The sequence below is a fragment of the Arachis hypogaea genome, chromosome 12 (assembly GCF_003086295.3).
Source record: "Arachis hypogaea cultivar Tifrunner chromosome 12, arahy.Tifrunner.gnm2.J5K5, whole genome shotgun sequence".
NCBI classification, from domain to species: domain Eukaryota; kingdom Viridiplantae; phylum Streptophyta; class Magnoliopsida; order Fabales; family Fabaceae; genus Arachis; species Arachis hypogaea.
This window is the reverse complement of record NC_092047.1, coordinates 116,968,576-116,989,476: the sequence shown is the minus strand read 5'-3', so window position 1 is coordinate 116,989,476 and position 20,901 is coordinate 116,968,576. Positions and strand designations below refer to the sequence as shown.

Below are 20,901 nucleotides of genomic sequence, written 5' to 3'. Positions count from 1 at the left end.
TCTTCACATGTATAAAATTTTCAAAGTGGTAGCTTATATTTACAATGACAATTACTTTTTTTCCCCTTCTAGCTAGGCAAAAGAAATTTGGTCTCCACATAATTATTGAAAGTGACGAGTGCTGCGCTGTTATATATATAAGAATCCATATTTTCTTTTAAGAGGAAAAACCAAGGCTGATTTTTTTTATATGGAAAAAATATTGGTGTTTTTTTGGGAAATAGGATTATTTAGTGTAATTACAGATGGGTGGATTTTGTAGGTGAAAAGTCAACACGTGGAGGGCGTGGTGCAACACGTGGGGGGCGTGGTGTAACACGTGAGGACGTGTTGAATGAGTTCCACAATACTGTAATACACTTCAAATATCAATATTCAACCAAAACGCCATCTCCATTTCCATATTAAAAATAATTTCTGAAAAACCAACTCTTCACTTATCTAACTACTTTAATTTTGCTCTTTATATAATTTTTATAAAAATATTATTAAGATTGGTTATATCTATTTATTTATTTGTTTTTTATTTCTTTAATTTCACTTTGTTTGGAAAAGAGAACTTGAAATTAAAACATATATAACAGAACACATTATTCTTTGAGTTCACTCATCATCTGTCAAAAAGAGTTCAGTGGAAGAGACTTACACAAGAAGTAACTAAACTTGATCATTTTTTACTTTAATATTCTCTTTATAGCTTGATCACTCTTGCATGGTGCTTCCATTTTGCACTTTGTAGGTAAAACTCAGCATTATTTTCAAAGACCTATTGATAATGACACAAAAGTCAAAAAGCAAACCAAAAATACTTTATTTCTTTCAATTTTTTTTCCCTTTTTGGTTGGGAATAACAAGTAGCAACTAATCAGCCCACAGCAACATACAGATCCACGCAAATCACTATAATTCAAGGGTCTCTTGCTTTTATTTTTCTAAAAAATAAAGGTTTTAATTTCTCACCTCATTACAAGAAATTTCATTGAATACCATTAAATTTATTAGTAAAAATATGAAAAATTTCATCAATAAACATATTATTGGTGAATATAATTTGACAATAAACTCTTTGCTAGTAACTATTTATTATCGGATTAGTAAATTTCATAATGACTATCGTCGGATAATTTTTTACGATAATTTTATTTTTCATATTTTTTATTTAATAAAAATTATTGTTGAGTAAATTTGATGGCAGAGTTAATATTTTTTTTAATTTCTTTCTGAACCTGACAAAACTTGATAGTCGACAATTAATAATTAAATCTTAATTAGTAAAAATCAAGTAATAATTTATCTATAAATAATAATCTATATAACGTGAAATATTAAATATACAGAATAAAAATTCAAAAAAACAAATACTGACAAACAAATCAAAACAAAAATCCTAATGACATGTGAAACCGCTGCTAATTCAATGAAAAATAGGATGATATTCAATGTTAGTTTTTCTTGTAACATCTTTTAGTTGTAGCCGCTAAAGATATTTAATTTATCCCAAGACATATAATGAGTGTTGCATGTGATGAAAAATGATGTAATGGTTGACCAAAATAGATAGACCAATGTAACAGTAGTAGTACAAGATTTGATTCTAGTACAACTGTACAAGTGATTAGCAGTACAATAATTATAAGAGAGGCTGATGGAATAGCTGATAGTACAAATTAAAGGAATAGGAATGGAACTTGGTTGATGTACTGCATTCAAAATTCTCTTAACAAATAGCTGATGATGCATGCAATATATCTACAGCTATGGAAAGTGGAAAACCAACAGCTCCCACACTAGAAAAGCATCATTGAGTGCAGCGTTGATGCAAATTCCAGCTCAGTTCCTTCCTTGTTATTGCCATTGACGCTGCATTCAATCATGTTTTTTTGGTAATACGGGATTATTTATTAGAAAAGTCTAGGGCCAGCAACTTTGTTAAATTCTGGTCAACATGTAACTAGCAAAGAAAAGTGAGTCATTTGATGAAATCTCACACCAATCTCACACCATTAAAACCATCATTGATGACTATTTGATGGTTACAAATCACAAAAATTGCTGGTCCCTAGCATTCATCTTATGCATTTGAGTAAGCTAAGGTAATAATAATATAATAATGTTTAGATGTCTTCTATTGTTTCTTCTACCTTTTCTCCCTTCTTCCTGAAGCATCAAAGAGTTTAAGTTTGTGAGAAAGTACAGAGAAATAATGTTTTTTTTTTAATAATTTAAATAATAAATTAAAAATAGAAAGTTAATTTTTATTTTTATTTTGAATGGTTAATAAATCTAAAATACATACCATTATTCATGTTGTTCGTATTTTTTATTATTCATCTAGCGAAATTACAAGTTTATTTAGTTAAAGTCCATGTTGTTTGGGAAATTGGAATTTATTATTTTTGAACATAGACTTTTTTTCTCTTTTGTTTCTATTTAATTTTCATAGGATCTTCTAAAGTATTGCAAACAGGTACTACCACTTTTAGTTAATTAGAACTCACCCTTCCAATAAAACAGAGCCTCAGACATCAGAATTTGGGTGAAGTGTTGAGGTCGAATATGGATACAATAATGATAGGAAAACTTATTTCTTTTTATATATAATTATTTTACAACAAAAAAGTTATAAGTTTTTGTATTTGTATTAATGATCTAAAATATGTATAAATATGAAAACTTTTATACTTTAATTGTTCAATGATTGTAGAAGAATAATTAGTCATCTAGCATTATTGAATATCAGTAATTCAGTATATATTAGTTAGGTACTTGAACCTCTAAAGTCTAACCTAACTAAAATAGAATTTGAAAAAATAGTTTGTACTTTGTAATATCTCTTCTATTTCTATTTGAAGTTTAAAGACAAAAGAACTCAACTATTTGCTGTTTGATTTTACAACTTATTGCTGCGAAAACATTTGAAAAAAAAAAGTTTAGAGACCAGCTTTTTTATTGAAATTTAGTCAGTACTTAAGTATTTAATCAGTAAAAGAAAAATAAGTAATTTCACATTATTAAATAAAATCTCACACCATTAAAAATATTAATAATGATTTATTAATGGCTACGAATCACAAAACTTGCTGTTCTCTAATACTCTTCTTTAAAAAATATTGTACCCCAACATTTTATTTTTACTTTAACATAACTTGAACAATTATTGTCAGTATTACTTTTCCTTTTTGGATAATTAAGCTCAATAAAACCACTCAAAATTAAGAACCTAATATATCATTCACCATTCGAATGACAACTTCCACAGTACATCAAACAAAATAAAACAAAATAAAAATCACTCACCATCATATATAACTTGGGGAAGTTCAAAACTTCAGATGATGTCAACCTTACAACATCTTTCAAATGAACATCACTTGAAGCAATCACAAATTTGGTTTGATGGATTCTCAACTTTGATGAAGGAACCCATCATAGAGGCTCAGGATTCGGTGGTCCAGGAACCTTTGGACCACTTAGTGGTCCAAGTAGAAAACATGTTTTTGGAGTTTTTTTATCAATTGCTACGTAGTTCTTGAACTAATTTTAATTACAAATCAACCCTATATATTTTATTTTATTATAAAAATAGTTTTTTATTTTATAAATTATTATTTTATCAATTATCTATTATATTTATTAACAATCAAATACAAAAATAACAACCAATTATATCCTCCATTCATCCTAATAATTCCAATTGATTAAAAAATTAATTTTGATCTCGTTACGTTCGTCCATGGCTTCCAAATCGTGTTTCCTTGAAATTCAATCGATTGGTTTTTCAAAACAATCGATTGAATGATAACTCAATCGATTGGTTTACACTATATCACAAAACAATCGATTGAAACCTCAAAACAATCGATTGTTGTTGTTACTCAATTGATTGAATTCACGAAAACAACATGGATTTGCCAAATACAATCGATTGGAAAGTGGTGACATTGAAGTTTTAGCCAAATTCAATCGATTGGTAATGTAATCCAATCGATTGGAAGATGATAAAGTTGAATGTTTTGCCAATTTCAATCGATTGGTAATGGAATATCCATCTACTCAATCAATTGGTAATGTTCTCATTTTTTCAGAATTCTGTAGGATTTTGCACAATTTATTCTATTCTACTTTCATAAATCACAAATAGGTTGTACAAATCCTCATTAATCCAATTTTTTTTTCAATCACCATGATCAGGATCTTATTATCTTCTTGCACCAATATCAATGTATTAACATAAGAACAATTTTTATCACTTAACTTAAATCATTGATCCTGTAGTTTGGTTTAGTTTGGACGAAGGAAATGTATTTCTACTGGTATTAATTAAATCCGTGATACTACATGACGAAATTAAAGCCATGGACGAACGTAACGAGATCAAAGTTAATTTTTTAATCAATTGAAATTATTAGGATGAATGGAGGATATAATTGGTTGTTATTTTTGTATTTGATTATTAATAAATATAATAGATAATTGATAAAATAATAATTTATAAAATAAAAATTATTTTTATAATTAAATAAAATATATGGAGTTAATTTGTAATTAAAATTAGTTCAAGGACTACGTAGTAATTGATAAAAAAACTCCAAAAACATGTTTTCTACTCGGACCACTAAGTGGTCCAAAGATTTCTGGACCACCAAATCCTGTGCCCATCATAGACAACCACAAAGCAAATATTAGAACGATAGTTACATGTAATTATATTCATCCTCTTTGGATTTTACATGTTGAAAGTCTGAAAACTTAACCCAACAACTAATATTCCCAGATGTTCATGTTTCACATGATATATGACAACCTTTTTTATTATTATTAAAATTGGTATACGAAATATATAGAATAGTTTAATTTCTCTTCTTAATTCTGAATTTTTGCTCAATGACCAAAATAAAACGGAGGTCTCGCTAAAAGTATACTACTAAAGTATTGGAATAAAAATAATAGAAAAAAAAATAATTTAAAACTATCAAAATTTATTAATTATTTTTAGCCATCAATCTAATTTATTTAATCTAATAATCCAACAACATACTTTTAAGTTTTAACTTATATTTTTAAATATTAATGATTAATTGAAAATTAATAAATTTTAGTAGCTTTCTAATATTTTTTATTAGAGTGTTGGCTAAAAATAATAGCCAATACAAATTAAAATTGTTTGCACTTAAATTTTTGTCATTTTGATTTTTTGCTTTGAAAAGCATGATGATAACATTATCAATAGAATAATTCTCCACGTCTAAGCAATTTTAACTTCCAAGTTCATCTAAGTGATTTGAGTTACGCGTTCTTCTTCTTCTCGAATGCTACGTCTTTTTCTTCTCCTCCTTTTTTATTATTTTTCAATTTCGTTATCGTCTCCTCCTTTTTTATTATTTTTCAATTTCGTTACCGTCGTCACCAACAACTCCTCATCCTATTGGAATTTCGTCTCCTCCTTCATTTTCATCATTCTCCTCCATCATTATCATTATCATAATCATCATCATTATCGTCATTGTCTTCTTCTAATACGTATTGTCGTTATCGTTATCATCGATTTTTTGTCATATTGATGACACTATCAAAAATTGATTTGGATGTATTTTTGTTCAAAATTGACTTGTTTTTGAATTCGAATTTATATAATGGACAATTTTTGAATCATTTGATATTATACAATGGTTTCGTTTTGATAATATTTTCGGTTCATTCGAGACGCAGTTGTTTCTGAAATTGAATTTATATAATGGATAATGTTCGGTTCATTTGATATTATATAATGGTTTCATTTTGATAATATTTTTGGTTCATTCGAGACGCATGTGTTTCTGAATTCAAATTTATATAATGGACAGTTTTCGGTTCATTTGGTATTATACAATGGTTTCGTTTTGATAATATTTTCGGTTTCAAAATTATTTAACAATGTCACCACCGAGAATTAGAATCAATAAAGATGTTAGCAAAATGTTGGTGTTGTTAGTGATGACGATAATGATAATAGAAAAAGAAGAAGAAAAGGAAGGAGGAGATAAAAAAAATTAAATAAAAAAAAAACAGAAAGAGAAGGAGATGGATGTGATAATATGGTAGTGACAACGAATGACGATGACGATAATAAAAAATAAATAAAAAAAAAAAGAGAAAAAAAAAAGAAGAAGACCACGTACTCCACACCATATAAATTAAATGACTTAGTTGTAACTTAGTTGTTTGGTTGCATAAATCTTTTGAATGTGTAACAAAACTCTTATCAATAATAAAAGGGAGGTAGAAGATCAATTAGCGGTGAATTGTTCTTCTTTAATTTGTTACCCTATCCTAGGGAACAAATTTTTATAACTTTAGAATTGTAAGATAATTATGCATGAAATAATTAAGCATACCCTTAAAACATGGGAAAATAAAAAGTATGAAAGAAAATGACAAAGGAAAATAAAAACACATTAGTACAATTAGGTATACTTTAAATATTATCTTTTATTCTGTCTTTAATTTTTTTTAAAAAAATTATCATAAAAATGAGTATTTAAATTAATTAAATAATATTGAATCATTAAAAATAAGAGACATAATTAATTAAATAATTAAAATAATATATTATTAAATTTAAAAACTGGTCAAAGGGATGGCAACATGCCGTATCCTATATATGTATATTTTATATATTTATATAAAAATATTCAAGTGGATGTTGAATTAAAAACCTCTCACTAAATGCAAAAGATTCTTATAATAATGTTGTATATTTTTTATAACCCGTGGATTAAAAATGGGTAAAATTAGGAGTGAGATATTTTCAACTCGCAGATATAATAGAATTGAATTTATATAAAAAATTCAATGTGCAAATAGAGTTATAGGATTAGATCTAAACTCTACCATATTCTACTCATTTTTTTGGATATGAGAAGCATGTGTGTGTTGTATGTTGTTGTGGAGAATCTGGGTGCTAAACATAAATGTGGGATAGCTTTTTCTGAAATAAGAGATGAAGAAATTGGATCATTTGATTTTTTTGTAAAAAAAATTAAGCCCACTAATCGAACAGTCCGATTAGTGTGGAAGAAAAAAAATTAAATTTTGGTGAAGGTAATTTGACTCTCCAATTTGTGTACCCCAAATTTTTTTAATTTTTTAAATACAAATCGGATCCTTCGATTTATGTACCCAAAATTCGGATGGTCTGATTTTTGCTCCTGACATCACAGTTGTAAAAAAACACCTATACACTCCATCACTGCGTCCTATACCATTTCCCTTGCACATCTAAATTAAAAAGTGCACAAACAATCAGCCTGCAAATGTACACACAAAAAAAAAAAAAAATCAAGAGCAAAATGAAAAATGTTAATGCTATGCTTTCAGCCTTTCATGCTTTCATACATCATATATCACACATCAAAGGCAGCTAAAAAACCAAACCAGAAAAGAGTGACACTGGTGTGTACATTGGCCACTTAATAATTTTTTATCATTTATATATATTCATATCCAAGTTGCTTAATCAAAATATTGAATGCTACATCTTCAATACACCATCATTTGAAGACACAATGCGATTGATTCCAGCCCAAGAAACCGAAAAGGGTAGACTTTTTCAGAAAAAAAATTCTCGCAACAAGATTCAGTGACCAACTTCGGAACCAAAAAGTGAAAAACTTGGTCCAAAACAAAATGTAAAAAATGGGGAGAATTAAGGTGAAAAAAATTCCGGAGAACCTGATTTCTACAGAAAAATGTTATACATCAGTTCATCAATGATCTGATATAAGAATTAAGACAAGATTCTGATTAAAATCTTGATCCCACAAGACCACGGACCAAAACAAGACTCTGAATTTGCCAATAATTACATTAACTTGCCACACTTACTTTTTTCCTTTCTCCGCAATAAAATACACAAAAAAAAAACATACACATTCGTTTGGGCCTTAAAAACAGAGAAACCCTTTTCCGTTCCCCAGCGCCCTGTGCAGAAAAGACGGGATTTTTCTCTCCCTCTGCTTAGGTTTCACTTTTTCCCAGAAAATTTTCCCGAGAAAAATCTCAATTCTGTTTTTCTTTAAAAAAATTCCAACTTTCATGGGAAAAAAATCAGCTGCGGCCACCGGGGAGGAGGAGTATGTTCCGCCGGACAACCTGAGGTGCGGGAGGACGGACGGGCGGCAATGGCGGTGCCGGCGGAGAGTGAAGGATAATCTGAAGCTGTGCGAGGTTCACTACCTTCAAGGTCGCCATCGCCAGTACAAGGAGAAGGTCCCTGAGTTCCTCAAGCTTCAGAGGAATAAGCGTAAGAGCCACTCTCATTCTCCTTCTCCTCCTTCCTCTCCTGCCAACAATGTCGAAATTAGGGCACGCAAGGACTCCAAGATTGCTCTTCTCGCCAAAAAGAAGCGCAAGCTTTCCGATGGTACTTCAGAGGCATTGGTCGTTCAGAAGAAGAATAAGAACAAGAAAAGGAAAAACAAAAACAAGGGGTTGCGGAGTGGTGATGATAAGCATTTGGAGCTTATAAGGATGGTCTTGACGAGAGAGGTTGAGAAAAGGAAGAAGAGGAACAAGAAGAATGACGATGATGAAGAAGATGAAGAGTGCAGCGAAGGAGCAGAGTTGCGGAGAGAATTGCCGAATGGAGTGATGGCTATCTCTACAGCTTCAACCGCCAATGGTTTCAATGGCAATGTGGGTTCCCATTTTGATGTAAAACTGGCTGCTGATTCTAATTCCAAAGCGCTCGCCGTCACGCCGCGTTACTTCAGGTCCAAGAATGTTGATAGAGTCCCTGTTGGCAGGTTGCAGGTTGGTGGGTTCGTTAGTTATTACTCTTTTTTTTTTTTTCTGTGGGTTTAGCAGAAGCTGCTAAGTTTTACTCTCTTTTTTTCCCCCCTTTGATTTGTTGATATTTGTTTTTTTCAGGTTGTGCAGTATGGACAGGGCTTGAAGAAGAAGGGAAAGGGTAAGAAGAAGAGGTGTCATTGGTGCCAGAAGAGTAATTCTCAGAATCTTATCAAGTGTTCTAGCTGTAACAAGGAGTTCTTCTGCATGGATTGCATAAAACAGCGGTCTGTCATTGTTGCATTCATTTACACTGCCCCAATGTTCAATGCTTATATATTAACAAATATGATTTTGTAGTTGAGGATTCAAATATGAGACATATGCTGATATTTCTTGAAACTAACAGGTATTTTGGCACTGAGAATGAAGTTAAGAAGGCATGCCCTGTTTGTAGAGGAACTTGCACTTGTAAGGACTGTCTGGCAAGTCAATATAAAGACAGTGAAAGTAAGGTCTGACATCAAAATTGATGCTTTTCTGCTTTACAATGTTGCTTTGGTAGCATATGCTGACAGTTCAGTTAACATGCATTGTCTTAGGAACATTCGGCTGGTAAAAGCAGAGTTGGTAGAATATTGCATTTACATTACCTACTCTGTATGCTCCTTCCAGTACTGAAACAAATAAGTGAATATCAGGATACTCAGCTAGAAACTGAAGCAAGAATTAAAGGTAAATATTATTGTTCTTCAAATTTCGTTTGCTAATATAGTAGTGTTATCTGAGATGCATTTTTATGTTGGACAGGGATGGAAGCTTCTGATATTCACATCAGACAGGTTGAATTTGGCTTCAATGAGAAAAAATTCTGGTAAACTCTATTCTGAGTGCTATTTAGAAAAGTCAAAGGTTTCTCTGGTGCTTGATGCTAACTAATTTATTACTTGACTCAGCAATCACTGCAAAACTCCCATTTTGGATCTCAATAGAAGCTGCCCTAGTTGCTTATATAGCCTTTGCTTAAATTGTTTTCAAGAATTAAGTCAGGGAAGCATTTCTGGAGAATCAATGTTGAAGCTACCGATTAAAACAAAAACTTGCGCTGCCCGTGAGAAAGAAAATGCGGATGAGAAGGCCATTTCTAGTTGCAATATAACTCATTGTAATGGCATTGACACTGTATCATTTCCATCTACAGAACTTGGTGGTTGTGGTAATAGCCACCGTGATTTGAGATATATTTTTCCCTCTAGTTTGATCAAAGAGATGGAACTAAAGGCAGAAGAAATCGTTTGCAGCTATGAATTCCCAGAAATACCAGACAAAAGTTCAAAATGCTCAATGTGTTCTGACACAGATCACAAAACTAAAAGACATAAGCAGTTGCAAGAAGCAGCTCTAAGAGGGGATTCAAATGATAATTGCTTGTTTAACCCCACAGTTTCGGACATCAATGGTGATAATTTTGAACACTTTCAAAAACACTGGGGAAAAGGCCATCCCGTAGTGGTGCAAGATGTTCTTCGAAAGACATCAAACCTCAGCTGGGATCCACTGATCATGTTCTGTAGTTATCTTGAGCGGAGCATTACAAGATACGAGAGTGATAAGGACTTACTTGAATCTTGTTTGGATTGGTGTGAGGTCAGTGTATCAGTTATTGTTTTTTGTTATTATACTTTTTAAATTGAATTGTTAATTGATAATCTTGGTTGGCCATAAAATCGTACTGCATTCTTGCAGTAATATTTTATTCATTTAAACATATTTATAAACACATACCAATTTTAGTTTATAGGGCTTTGTTGTACTTCACAAGTATATGCATGGGCATACATACAAACTGGATGTTTAATCTATTTCCCTGTTCTTTATAACAATGATAGTAAGTTTAGCACTCTATCTCTGTGGCAGGTGGAAATTAACATTAGGCAGTCTTTTAGCGGGTCTCTCAAATGTCGTCCTTGCGAAAACACTTGCCATGAGATGCTGAAATTAAAGGGGTTGTTGTCTTCCCAACTTTTCAAAGAGCAATTTCCAGGTCATTTTTCTGAAGTAATTGATGCTCTACCAATTCAAGAATACATGAATCCCATGTCTGGTCTTCTGAATTTGGCAGCAAGTTTGCCACTTCAGAGTACTAAACATGACATTGGACCATACGTGCATATTTCATTTGGCTGTGCCGACAAGGAAGCTGATTCTGTGACTAAACTCTGCTATGATTCATATGATGTGGTATGCTTCCTTCCTTGTTATGTTGCATTTGATTTCTTCTCAAGTATATTCAGAGTAATACAGTTCTTCGCTTTCAAGTCTTTTTACTTTCTGCATTGAAACTCTAGCAGCTTTAAGTAATTTAAAATCTTACAGAATTAGGTTGCTTCCTGTGGTGAAGCCCAAAATCCTACAACTACTTTTGGGTTTTTGATGGTTCATGTTTATATCGAACCCCAGTACTCAATCATGCTCATACCTAGAAATTATGAGTTGCAATTGTTTCCTTTCCTCTAAGCAACAAATTGACACGAAAATTCACTGAACAAATTTATGCCAAAGCTTCGTGTTGAATAGCAGTGATCTGTTCTGCACTTTGTGGGAAAAGGATCATGTAGTGTGTAGAATGACGCATTGACGCTTTATCCTTATCCATTTCATTAGCCATCTGATTTGTAATTCCAGGTTAATATTATGGCACATACCACGGATGTTCCCCTATCTACAGAGCAGCTTTCAAAAATTCAACGACTACTGAAAAAGCATAAAGCTTTATGTCGAAGGGATTCTTCTAAAATTACTGCTGAACAACAACAGGAAGAGAAAGTAAAAGAAACGTTACCACCACATGCTGAAGAAGTGGAACAAAAAGGTTCACAGCGAGTGGCCAAAGAAGTTGACTTTTTAAGGAGAGTCAATAGAACATCCTTTGTCTCAACTCACACTGAAAAAGCAACTACTGGAAGTATAGAGAACAGCTTTTCCCAGGATAGAGAATGTGATTTATCTGATTCTGATTCGGAACCCACAGTTCTCCATGGGTTGTCTACAGGCCGTAATCCAAGAAATCTGTTTGAAAGCTCGAAAGATAAAAATAAGTTTTCTGCTGAGCATTCTGGGGCCCAATGGGATGTATTCCGCAGACAAGACGTTCCAAAGCTCATGGAATACCTTATAAGACATTGTGATGAATTTTCTCATAACTATGACAATGACAAAGTAGTAAGTTCAAACAATGACAACTCTTGAGGATTTTGTTTGAACCGGTGGTTATTGATTGACATTTTTTCGCAGATGGTTCATCCAATTCTAGATCAGAGCATTTTTCTTGACAAAAATCACAAAATAAGGCTTAAAGAGGAGTTTCGTAAGTACACATAGTTCTGTGTTTCATGATCTGTTACAATTGCAGGCAACTCTATTTACACAATCGTCATTGTTACCAGAGGTTGAACCATGGACATTCAAGCAACATGTTGGAGAAGCTGTTGTCATTCCCGCTGGATGTCCATACCAGATCAGAAATCCTAAGGTTTTGCATTAGCATAATGACTATTTCTCTCTCTTCCTAAACTTTAGGAATGTATGAAAAAAAATTTCCCTTCCTTTTTCCCCGTCTTTTATAATCTACAGTGTTGCGTTCATGTGGTGTTGGAATTTGTGTCACCGGAAAATGTCTCCGAGTGTATCCAGCTGATTGATGAGGTCCGACTGCTGCCGGCAGACCATAAAGCCAAAGTAGAAACGTTGCAGGTATATTTTATTTTGTAAACCAGTTCCTGCTTTCTGCTATTGTTGTAAGCATGGAATTGACAAGGGCCTCTTGAAACAGGTGAAGAAAATGGTGCTTCATAGCATGAATACAGCAATTAAGGAAATGCATGAGCTTACAAACAAGCCAGCCAAAACATGATTGCACCAACTGTCTTCCATTTTTGTATAGATTATTGCTCCCCAATAAAAAATCATAAAAGTAGCTTCTAGAAAAAAGGTACTCTAATTAAATTGATTAGTTTCTTCAGTGTAACCATTTTTTGACTGCTTTGACATCTATCTCTGCCCTACCCGAGTTTGAAATAATCCTTGATGGTCTGTGTATATATTTTGCTTAGTGGTTAAATTGAAGAGAATTTTCGAAATATTGAGAGGAAATTGCTTAGCTCATTAACTTTTGAAAGTGATTTCGATTTTCGAATGACACTTGGGTTTGAATCCAAAAGAAGAGTTGGTCCGTAGAAACAAAAGTCAAGTGCTTCTAAGAAATGTTATCAGGTTCCTAGCGTTAGGAATAAAAGCACTCATACAGTGGAAAAGAGAAGTGGAAAAGAGAATAAAAGAAAAGAACCTGGAACTATATAAAGTCGCATAAGCTTAATTATGCAATTTTGTGATTACATGAAAATGGTCGAATGAAATTATGAAAATTTTAAAGTTAGAAAAAAAGAACGTGATTTAATAGGCTATGTGAACAGTGTAATTCTTTGTTTATATAGTGCAAATAGCACTTTCCATTTTGCAATTAAATTGTTAGTTATGACCATTAATTTAACCGGAATCTACACATCTACAACTAGCAATCGGGAAAACTAAAAATAGTTGATAATATCAATCTTAAATTTGATGATATCACTTCTTATTTACGTAAGTTATCCTTCATCCTCGTTATTTTATTTTTCTTGGTAATGAAAAATGACCCATAAAAGTTGATAATTTGAAAATAACATATAATAAGAGTGGCATTATCTAATTAGAAAATGGCAAAATCTACTTCCGACAATAAAGTGTACTTCAGTATTTTTTAAAGAAGAATAAATTACCATTTGTACCCATGAAATATATAAGCGCTGACAAATATACCCATATAAGAATAAAACGAAAATTGTAACCACAGAAGATAGCCGTCGTGTGCCAAAAGTATCCGGACGTTGGTTACGCAATTTGTCTGTTAGGGTACTTTTGGCACACATAAGCCATCTTCTATGGTTACAATTGTCGTTTTATTCTTATATGAGTACATTTGTCAGCGTCTGTATCTTTCATGGGTACAAATGGTAATTTATTTTTTAAAGAATAAAAACTCTAATCTGTATTCTGTGCATGCACGACAGAGTATGAAGCTCAAATATAGACCGCTTTCTTACACTTTTTACCGTAGACTATAATGCTCATGCACGCAGCATTAACCGCTGGAAAATAATCAAGAGATAAATACATGTATAATTCTTTAGAAAAAATTGACAAAGAAACAAGGAAAATGTCATAGCGCCTTTAGTTTTAGCCTTTTAGGCTTTGAGCTCATGCTTTAGTTTTATGTTCGTCAAAATTGCTTCTGGAGAGCCTCAAGAAACAAAGGGGTCCTCACTATTTAGGGGGCCATAAGCCCATCAATTGTGTAAGAAAGAGACTTTGCCCAATCAGCTCTGAGCAGCAATGTCTGCAGCGTCTGCATCACATCATACCCAGGATCAAGCTTACGCTGCCAACCCTACACAAATTACATTATGCACAAGTTACACAAACAATTTTGATAGCAGGATTTGTGCTTTGTATTCATTTTTTCTCCGCTAGACGACGGAGTGTGAGATTATAACATTGTGGATCCCACACTGCATCCAACGGTGGAGGGAAGTAATTCTGGCGCCCAAGAAAAAATGAATACAAGTATCATTTCTCCATTAATAAGACGACAACCAGGAAGCAGAGTATAATCAGCTATGAGAACTTATAAAGGGCATATTGTTTTCCATTACTTTCCAACTCACATGATAGTGGTATTGTCGCATACTAGTGTAGTGAGCTTGGTAAAAAGATGACCCAAAAAAAAAGTTACCTCGAGAACCAGGGTTGTCACCATGACAGTACAAACATTGCCATCTACATTAACTCTATGACGCCTGACTTTCTCCAGTAATTGCTCTATGCACTCTGCAGGATGAACCAGGTCACCTTCCGGGGTGCCCCAAAAGGTAAATGCCTCTTCCACTTCCTATTAGAAAAACAGAAGAAACCAATGTATGCAATGGCTCAGAATCATATCACGGGGTTAAGTAAATGAAAAAAGAACATATATCTGCAATCCATTGAACCCCACACACAACAAGCAGGACCTCATTACTATGCTCACCTGTAGACAGAATGCAACAATGTAATAATCCATATTCAAACAGTTGTATCTTGAACAAATTACCTCAATGAAAGCCTTTGGATTTGGGCAGTTCTGTTTTTGTGATAATCTGAGTGTGCACTCTGCAGCTGTCCGACCATCACGGCGGGCAACAGCTTTGAAAAATTCCAATAGATTTACCCGGTCACTACCAGAGAGTTCAGCAGTCATGCCTACATCAAGGAAAACCACATGAGGCTTTGATTTGAAGAGCCGATTCCGGCGCTTGCTTTGAGAGAGTCGAACAAGGATATTTCCGGGATGCATGTCTGCATGAATGAAGTTATCCACCTGAAAGAATATACCCCAATATATTGGAAGCTAAACTTTATCATGTTCAAGTCTAAAATACCAAAGGATCCAACTTCTAGTTCATACTGAACATAGGAAATAGGATGTAATATGATTATTATAGATCAAACAAGGAAAGTCAGAAAGTAAATTTGTTTGTGGATCAAATAAGAAAATTTGTTGAAATAAAAGAGAATTGCCATTAGCTAAAAACCATAAAGAGGCTATAGAAAATGAAAGGTCCAGGTTTATCATGAAATACAAGCAGCATAACATAAGCATACAAACTAGAGAGTAAATAACCTGTTCCCGGTTTAATGTTTCATCCAACGTAAATTGAAAATCTATATAGTACAAGTTAATAACAGTTAATGAGAACTAAGATTATAAATTTTCATGAAAATACAAGCAGAAGATAACATAAAGATAAGCAACAATTTAATGCTAAAATTTTCCATAAAAACTATTTGAAATTATACAACTCTCCCCCCCCCCCCCAAAAAAAAAAAAAAACCTCCTTTTTGCTGTTGTTACAACATTTTAAAACCAAAACTTTGCTTATGAATCCTCTATTGATATTCCTAACAAGACAAGCTAATATCTTTTTTCGGTTACAAAAGAAGGAATTACATTAAGAAGAAGAGAAATTATAAGGCCTAATCTCTTAGCATATTTAATAGAGAACACCTATAGAGAACCATGAAAGTTTTTTCTTTACATGTCAATTGAGAGATACATATTTAATAGAATTAAGAAAAACTTGATTGTTCACAAATTATATTGCATGAAAAATTGTTGGAAAAAAATTGCAAATGAAAGATGTCATTTTTTACCAGTAACATCTTCAAAAGTGCATGAGTCCCAATATGAGCAAGAGCACTTTTAATCCTCTCATGTCCTTGAAGTTCATCAACATAATATGACACACTTTCCCCATTTTCATAGGTTTCCACCAAGACTGCAGGATGCACAAGTGGATAGACAGGCTTAGGAAAAGAGACATCCTTCCATTTACGGAAGTTGTAGATAAAACGGCTCAAATGAGCAGCTTCCCTTGCAAGGTCAACTTGAGACAACATGAAAACTGCAAACTGTTGAACACTTTCATCCAATCTTAACCAATTGAGAGCAGGAATAAACCTTGAAGATTTTGCCATCAAATTGATAATTGCAAAATCTCTTCTAATAGATTCTCCCACACCAGGATGTCTAACCTTCACTGCAACCACCTGGCTCTTTGTTTTCTGACCAGGGTAAGTAGATCTTAAAAGAGCACGATGCACTTGAGCAATACTACCAGATGCTACAGGAACTTCTTCAAAGTTTTCAAAAATTTCAGATATCTTTCGCCCAAAAGCTCTCTCTATAGTTTTCTTTGTGTAGTAAAAACTATGTTCGGGAGCTTTAGTATGAAGTTCAGAAAGTTTCATACATAAATCCCGAGGAAAGAGATCAGGTCGTGTAGCAGCCCATTGACCCCATTTTATGAATGCCGGGCCTGCTTTTTCTAATGTACGATGAATTACCCGGAGCCACACTTTCCTAAACTCTGGTCCAAAATAATCTGCAACTGGTGCCATCAGTATACTTGGAGAGAATAACATTGCTAGATAGATAGCTCTCACTAACAAAATGAGGCCTTCTACTATAGCGGCTGCAAAAACTAACACGTAGTTGTACCCATCTTGTGCATGCATATACAAAGCATTCTGTGACGGGTAACGTTTTGCATGTGGCGAATTTCTTTGCCGAGCCAATGCTAGTTCTCCCCAAGTTAGTACAAAGATACTCGGGACCAACAAATAGTAACGAGCAAAAGTGAGGCTCACTGCCTGAGCAATCATATGTATTGAGGTTAATGTGTTGCGGCCATTGGAATAATACTTTTTATACAGAAATTTCCAAGCTATTTGAGAATTATATGCTGCTGCATTACTTGTTGAGGTTACAGCAAAGTTGCTGAAAGAACACCCTTTGTGAAAGTTCCCCCTAGTTCCATGCCATAAGCATGAAGTACATGCTTCACTGGGAAACTTATTTTGCATATACACCCTGCATCGATTGATATTAGGTCCAGCTGAGACAAAAGCCCCATTTCTACTCACTCCCTGATATCTGTTCCTATGAACACGAAGAATAGACTGGGCAACTCTCCTTATATTTGCAAGCATCAAAAACCTGCAAACCCGAAACTGACATTAAAAAACTAAAGTGACCATATTCCAAACTGTTGTGTTATGAATCCAGCCGATAAAACATTTCTCCGAACTTATTACCTACAATGGTTTCTTTCCAATTGTTGCAACTATAAAAGGTACACATGTAAACAATAATTTTTTTTTCTCACAAAAATACTAGATGTCAATTCCTTCAAAGGCGTCAAGTGGTTGAGTCACCTAATACAAAAGATTAAATTGATCTCTACTACTCAGTTTTGGAGCGGTTTAAGTTTCACTGCTAATTTTTCTGATATTTTCCAATAGTAAAAGATAACTAATTTCAAGCATAATATTTAGGACTGTAAATGAAGCAGCCCTACATAATGCAGCACCGAATAATTTCAAGAACTACTAAGCCTTGTCCAGTATGTGGGATTGGCTATAGCCTATATGGACCAAATGACGTTGGAGTGTCCACCTATCATAGATTGCATCAGTGTCTAAACCACCCGTGGAATTTATACAAGAATATGCTCTTCAAATTTCAAACAGTAGTAATTAAAGGTTCTCCATTGGACTAAACGGTATATGGTGAAGTAGTTACTGATACAGAGTTACTTTAGAAAGTAAAAGTTGTTATGTCTATTGCAATTCAATTTGTAGCAACACCACCATTAATGAGTTGCATGTAATTTCGCAATAAATTATGAGATCAGGTATTTCCCGACCATTTGAGCTAAGAAGCGGTTACTCCGGAGAAGTGTAAGTGAAAATTAATATGAGAATGAATAAGCTAGGAGGGAAGCTGAACCTGAGGAGGAGAGGCAGGACAACATGCTAGAAAAGAGGATCCGGAAACGAATGTGGGTGGCGGCGGCGGTGGAGACGAGGAAGCAGAAGGTGCGGGATTGAATGGGAACGTGATGAAGGAAGAAGATTCATTCATTCATTCATTCATTCAACAAGACTCAGACTGGGTCCTTCCCCTTGCCGCGATTCTTAGTCGGCAAATAACACCCACAACGCTCCTATCAATGCACCTCCCTTAGCAATTCTTTTTCATTTTTTTTAAGAGTGAATCCGGCCCTAATAATTATCTCGAAAAGACAACGAGATTCCTAACAAAAAAAACACTCAATTCAATTTTTGATTTTTTTTTAGGTGTGCCAAAGCACGGGACTAATCAATCCTATAAAAGTAAATCTCAGAACCGAGTTGATATTTTTTTTGTCTCAGGAGTTGGATTGGTATTTTTTTTATCAAGAATCTCGTTATCTTTTAAAGTAATTGTGAGAAGCTATTTTAGATTTTTTTTTTTAACTCGTATTTGATATTTCGTATTTTTCATCGCTTACTCTCTCTCTCTCAGTCTAGAATACTCGCGGGATTAAGAGACCTCTTTTTTAACAATTTTTAATTATATCTAAGTATTGTTTTAACGATGCAATTTGCTTGTTCTTACACTTCTTGATTGAGAGGATCTTTGATTTTGGTTCATGTACATTATTAAAATAGAACAGCAGTAATCCAATAGCGATATATTCGTAATTAAATTTTCAAATATTATTATTTTTATTTTATTTTATTAATTCTAAAATAAATGAAATATTTTACTGAGATATATTTGAATCATATAATAATAGAATGGATAAATAGATAATAAACAAAAATAAAAAGCGTGATTTGGGATTAATCAGAGAAGTTACTAAAGTTAGTACTTTTATAAGTTGTAAACCCTAATTTTTTGTTTTGCTCTGTATCCATACGGGCCGGGAAAAGCCCAACTGGACGGAACACAGGGAAACGGATCTACATTGGGAAGAAATATGGGTTGCTGAAAATCATTTTTAGACCTGAATCCTAATCAGAGTAGCCTTATTCATGACCAAAAAAAAAAAAGAGTAGCCTTATTGGGCTAACAAATTCATAGATATGACTTCTAAGGAGTGTATCAATTTAAAAAGATAAATAATAAAGAAAAATAAAAATACTAAAAATAAAAACAAAAAATAAATATAAATCCAAATGTATAAATTATTTGATTGAGACACATAAGTCCTCTATTAGTTATTAGTTAATATGTAATATGTGTATTTGGTTTCTCTAATGATGGAGACTTTATAAATATTTAATTTTAGTCTTAAACATATCTGTTTTTTTTTTAAATAAAAAATTCAACACAATAAAATAGAGCAACAATGTAAATAATACTGAACAATTAAAATAAAATTAATTTATAATCATCTCCAATATTACTATCAACAACTATAAGAATTAATTATCACTCTTATAACTTTTAATGGACTTGTTTATTACTTCTGCTACACTTGTTTTTTTATTTCTGAAAATTCTATCGTTTCTTTCTAACCAATTACTCCAACTGATAACAAAAAAAATCAATCAATTATCTATTACATTTTTTTTATAAGTGCATCTGTCCAATTCTTAAAATATTGTTTAATTTTTTTTGAAATAGACCATGATTTATCATAGGTAAACAACTAAACACACCACACATGCCAAAGTAAACTTACAACCAAAAAATAAATTATAATCATTCTCAATATTCTTTTTATATAAAATACAAATACTATCATTTTAATCAATAACGTCAAATCTGCTTAATTTCTCTTTAGTATTGACCGTATTCACTAATACAAACTAAGTGAATGATACTGGTGGTAGTACTAAATTCCTTTAAATGAAACCAATAAAACTATAATTTATAATATCTTTTAGTATTATTTTAACTTGTAAAATCTATACAAATGAATTAATAGAATAAACGTATCTGTTTTTACTACAAAAATTAAAATACTTTTTTTTTCCTTTTTATTTTAAAAATTTGATACGCAATAAGTATGAAGTACAAAAAGTTGACTTAAATTACTGTGTTGATGTGTCAAGATGTATATTAGATATAATAATATTTGAACACACACAAATATTATTACTTGTTGATATATTCAATTTTTTGTATATATTCATAAGGAGTTTAGATATATTATGCTACTCTGTGTGTGTGTGTGTGAGACAAGCTTAGCTTTAATTGAATTCTTTTTAAATTTAAAAAACGTATAAAGTAGTTGGATTATGCATGTGTTTCTATAGCAGCTAAATTGACGAAATCGATGTATCCTCCCTAACAGTGACCGAAGTCGTTTTCCAAATAATAATTTCAGAGTTCTGCATTTTGAATCTTATTTTGTTTCATTGCTTTGATATGATATGACAAGGACTGCTGCCAAAGAAAGTAGCTCAATAGCACTACTTTTGTTGAGATTATTAGTGTAATTGCACCCGCGTATTTTATCTAATCAAAACCCATATAATTAATTAACCACTCAATCACATCATCAAACTATCGAACTCTATGCTAATCTGGCGTTTTCTAATCACTGGATTACGACAAGAGTTTTTTCAAAATACATTATCAATTATTTCATATAGCAACGCCGAAAGTTTAAGTGTATTTTTCTGGCACAGTCTCTCATATTATTAACATGTTTGGTGGGTTGAAAA

At 32.7% G+C, this 20,901-nt stretch overlaps 2 protein-coding genes across 2 annotated transcripts; one reads left to right on the top strand and one right to left on the bottom strand.

Moving 5' to 3' along the window:
* Positions 1 to 7,792: 7,792 nt before the first annotated feature.
* On the top strand, positions 7,793 to 12,905 carry LOC112728632 (lysine-specific demethylase JMJ28). The gene is made up of 12 exons (XM_025778854.3): positions 7,793 to 8,790; positions 8,908 to 9,053; positions 9,176 to 9,281; positions 9,369 to 9,501; positions 9,577 to 9,640; positions 9,723 to 10,413; positions 10,684 to 11,007; positions 11,452 to 11,988; positions 12,061 to 12,133; positions 12,213 to 12,298; positions 12,400 to 12,519; positions 12,599 to 12,905. Exons 1-12 carry the CDS (start codon positions 8,074 to 8,076, stop codon positions 12,677 to 12,679), a joined length of 3,078 nt encoding a protein of 1,025 aa, XP_025634639.1. The 5' UTR covers positions 7,793 to 8,073; the 3' UTR covers positions 12,680 to 12,905.
* A 973-nt stretch (positions 12,906 to 13,878) lies between these two features.
* LOC112730685 (uncharacterized) lies at positions 13,879 to 18,444 on the bottom strand. The gene is made up of 5 exons (XM_029290936.2): positions 18,191 to 18,444; positions 16,054 to 17,398; positions 14,954 to 15,220; positions 14,597 to 14,752; positions 13,879 to 14,251 (listed from the first exon to the last, which is right to left on the bottom strand). Exons 2-5 carry the CDS (start codon positions 17,389 to 17,391, stop codon positions 14,132 to 14,134), a joined length of 1,881 nt encoding a protein of 626 aa, XP_029146769.1. The 5' UTR covers positions 17,392 to 17,398; positions 18,191 to 18,444; the 3' UTR covers positions 13,879 to 14,131.
* Positions 18,445 to 20,901: the final 2,457 nt, after the last annotated feature.

Bases quoted from the DNA above. Each gene is read 5' to 3' on its own strand.
- LOC112730685 (XM_029290936.2), bottom strand. From the start codon at position 17,391: ATGCTTGCAAATATAAGGAGAGTTGCCCAGTCTATTCTTCGTGTTCAT. The intron at 15,221-16,053 runs GTAAAAAATGAC...ATATTCTTTCAG, and splicing joins CACTTTTGAAGATGTTACTG to GTGGATAACTTCATTCATGC. The intron at 14,252-14,596 runs GTAACTTTTTTT...TAATTTGTGTAG, and splicing joins TGACAACCCTGGTTCTCGAG to GGTTGGCAGCGTAAGCTTGA.
- LOC112728632 (XM_025778854.3), top strand. From the start codon at position 8,074: ATGGGAAAAAAATCAGCTGCGGCCACCGGGGAGGAGGAGTATGTTCCG. The intron at 9,641-9,722 runs GTAAACTCTATT...TACTTGACTCAG, and splicing joins TTCAATGAGAAAAAATTCTG to CAATCACTGCAAAACTCCCA. The intron at 11,989-12,060 runs GTAAGTTCAAAC...ATTTTTTCGCAG, and splicing joins ACTATGACAATGACAAAGTA to ATGGTTCATCCAATTCTAGA.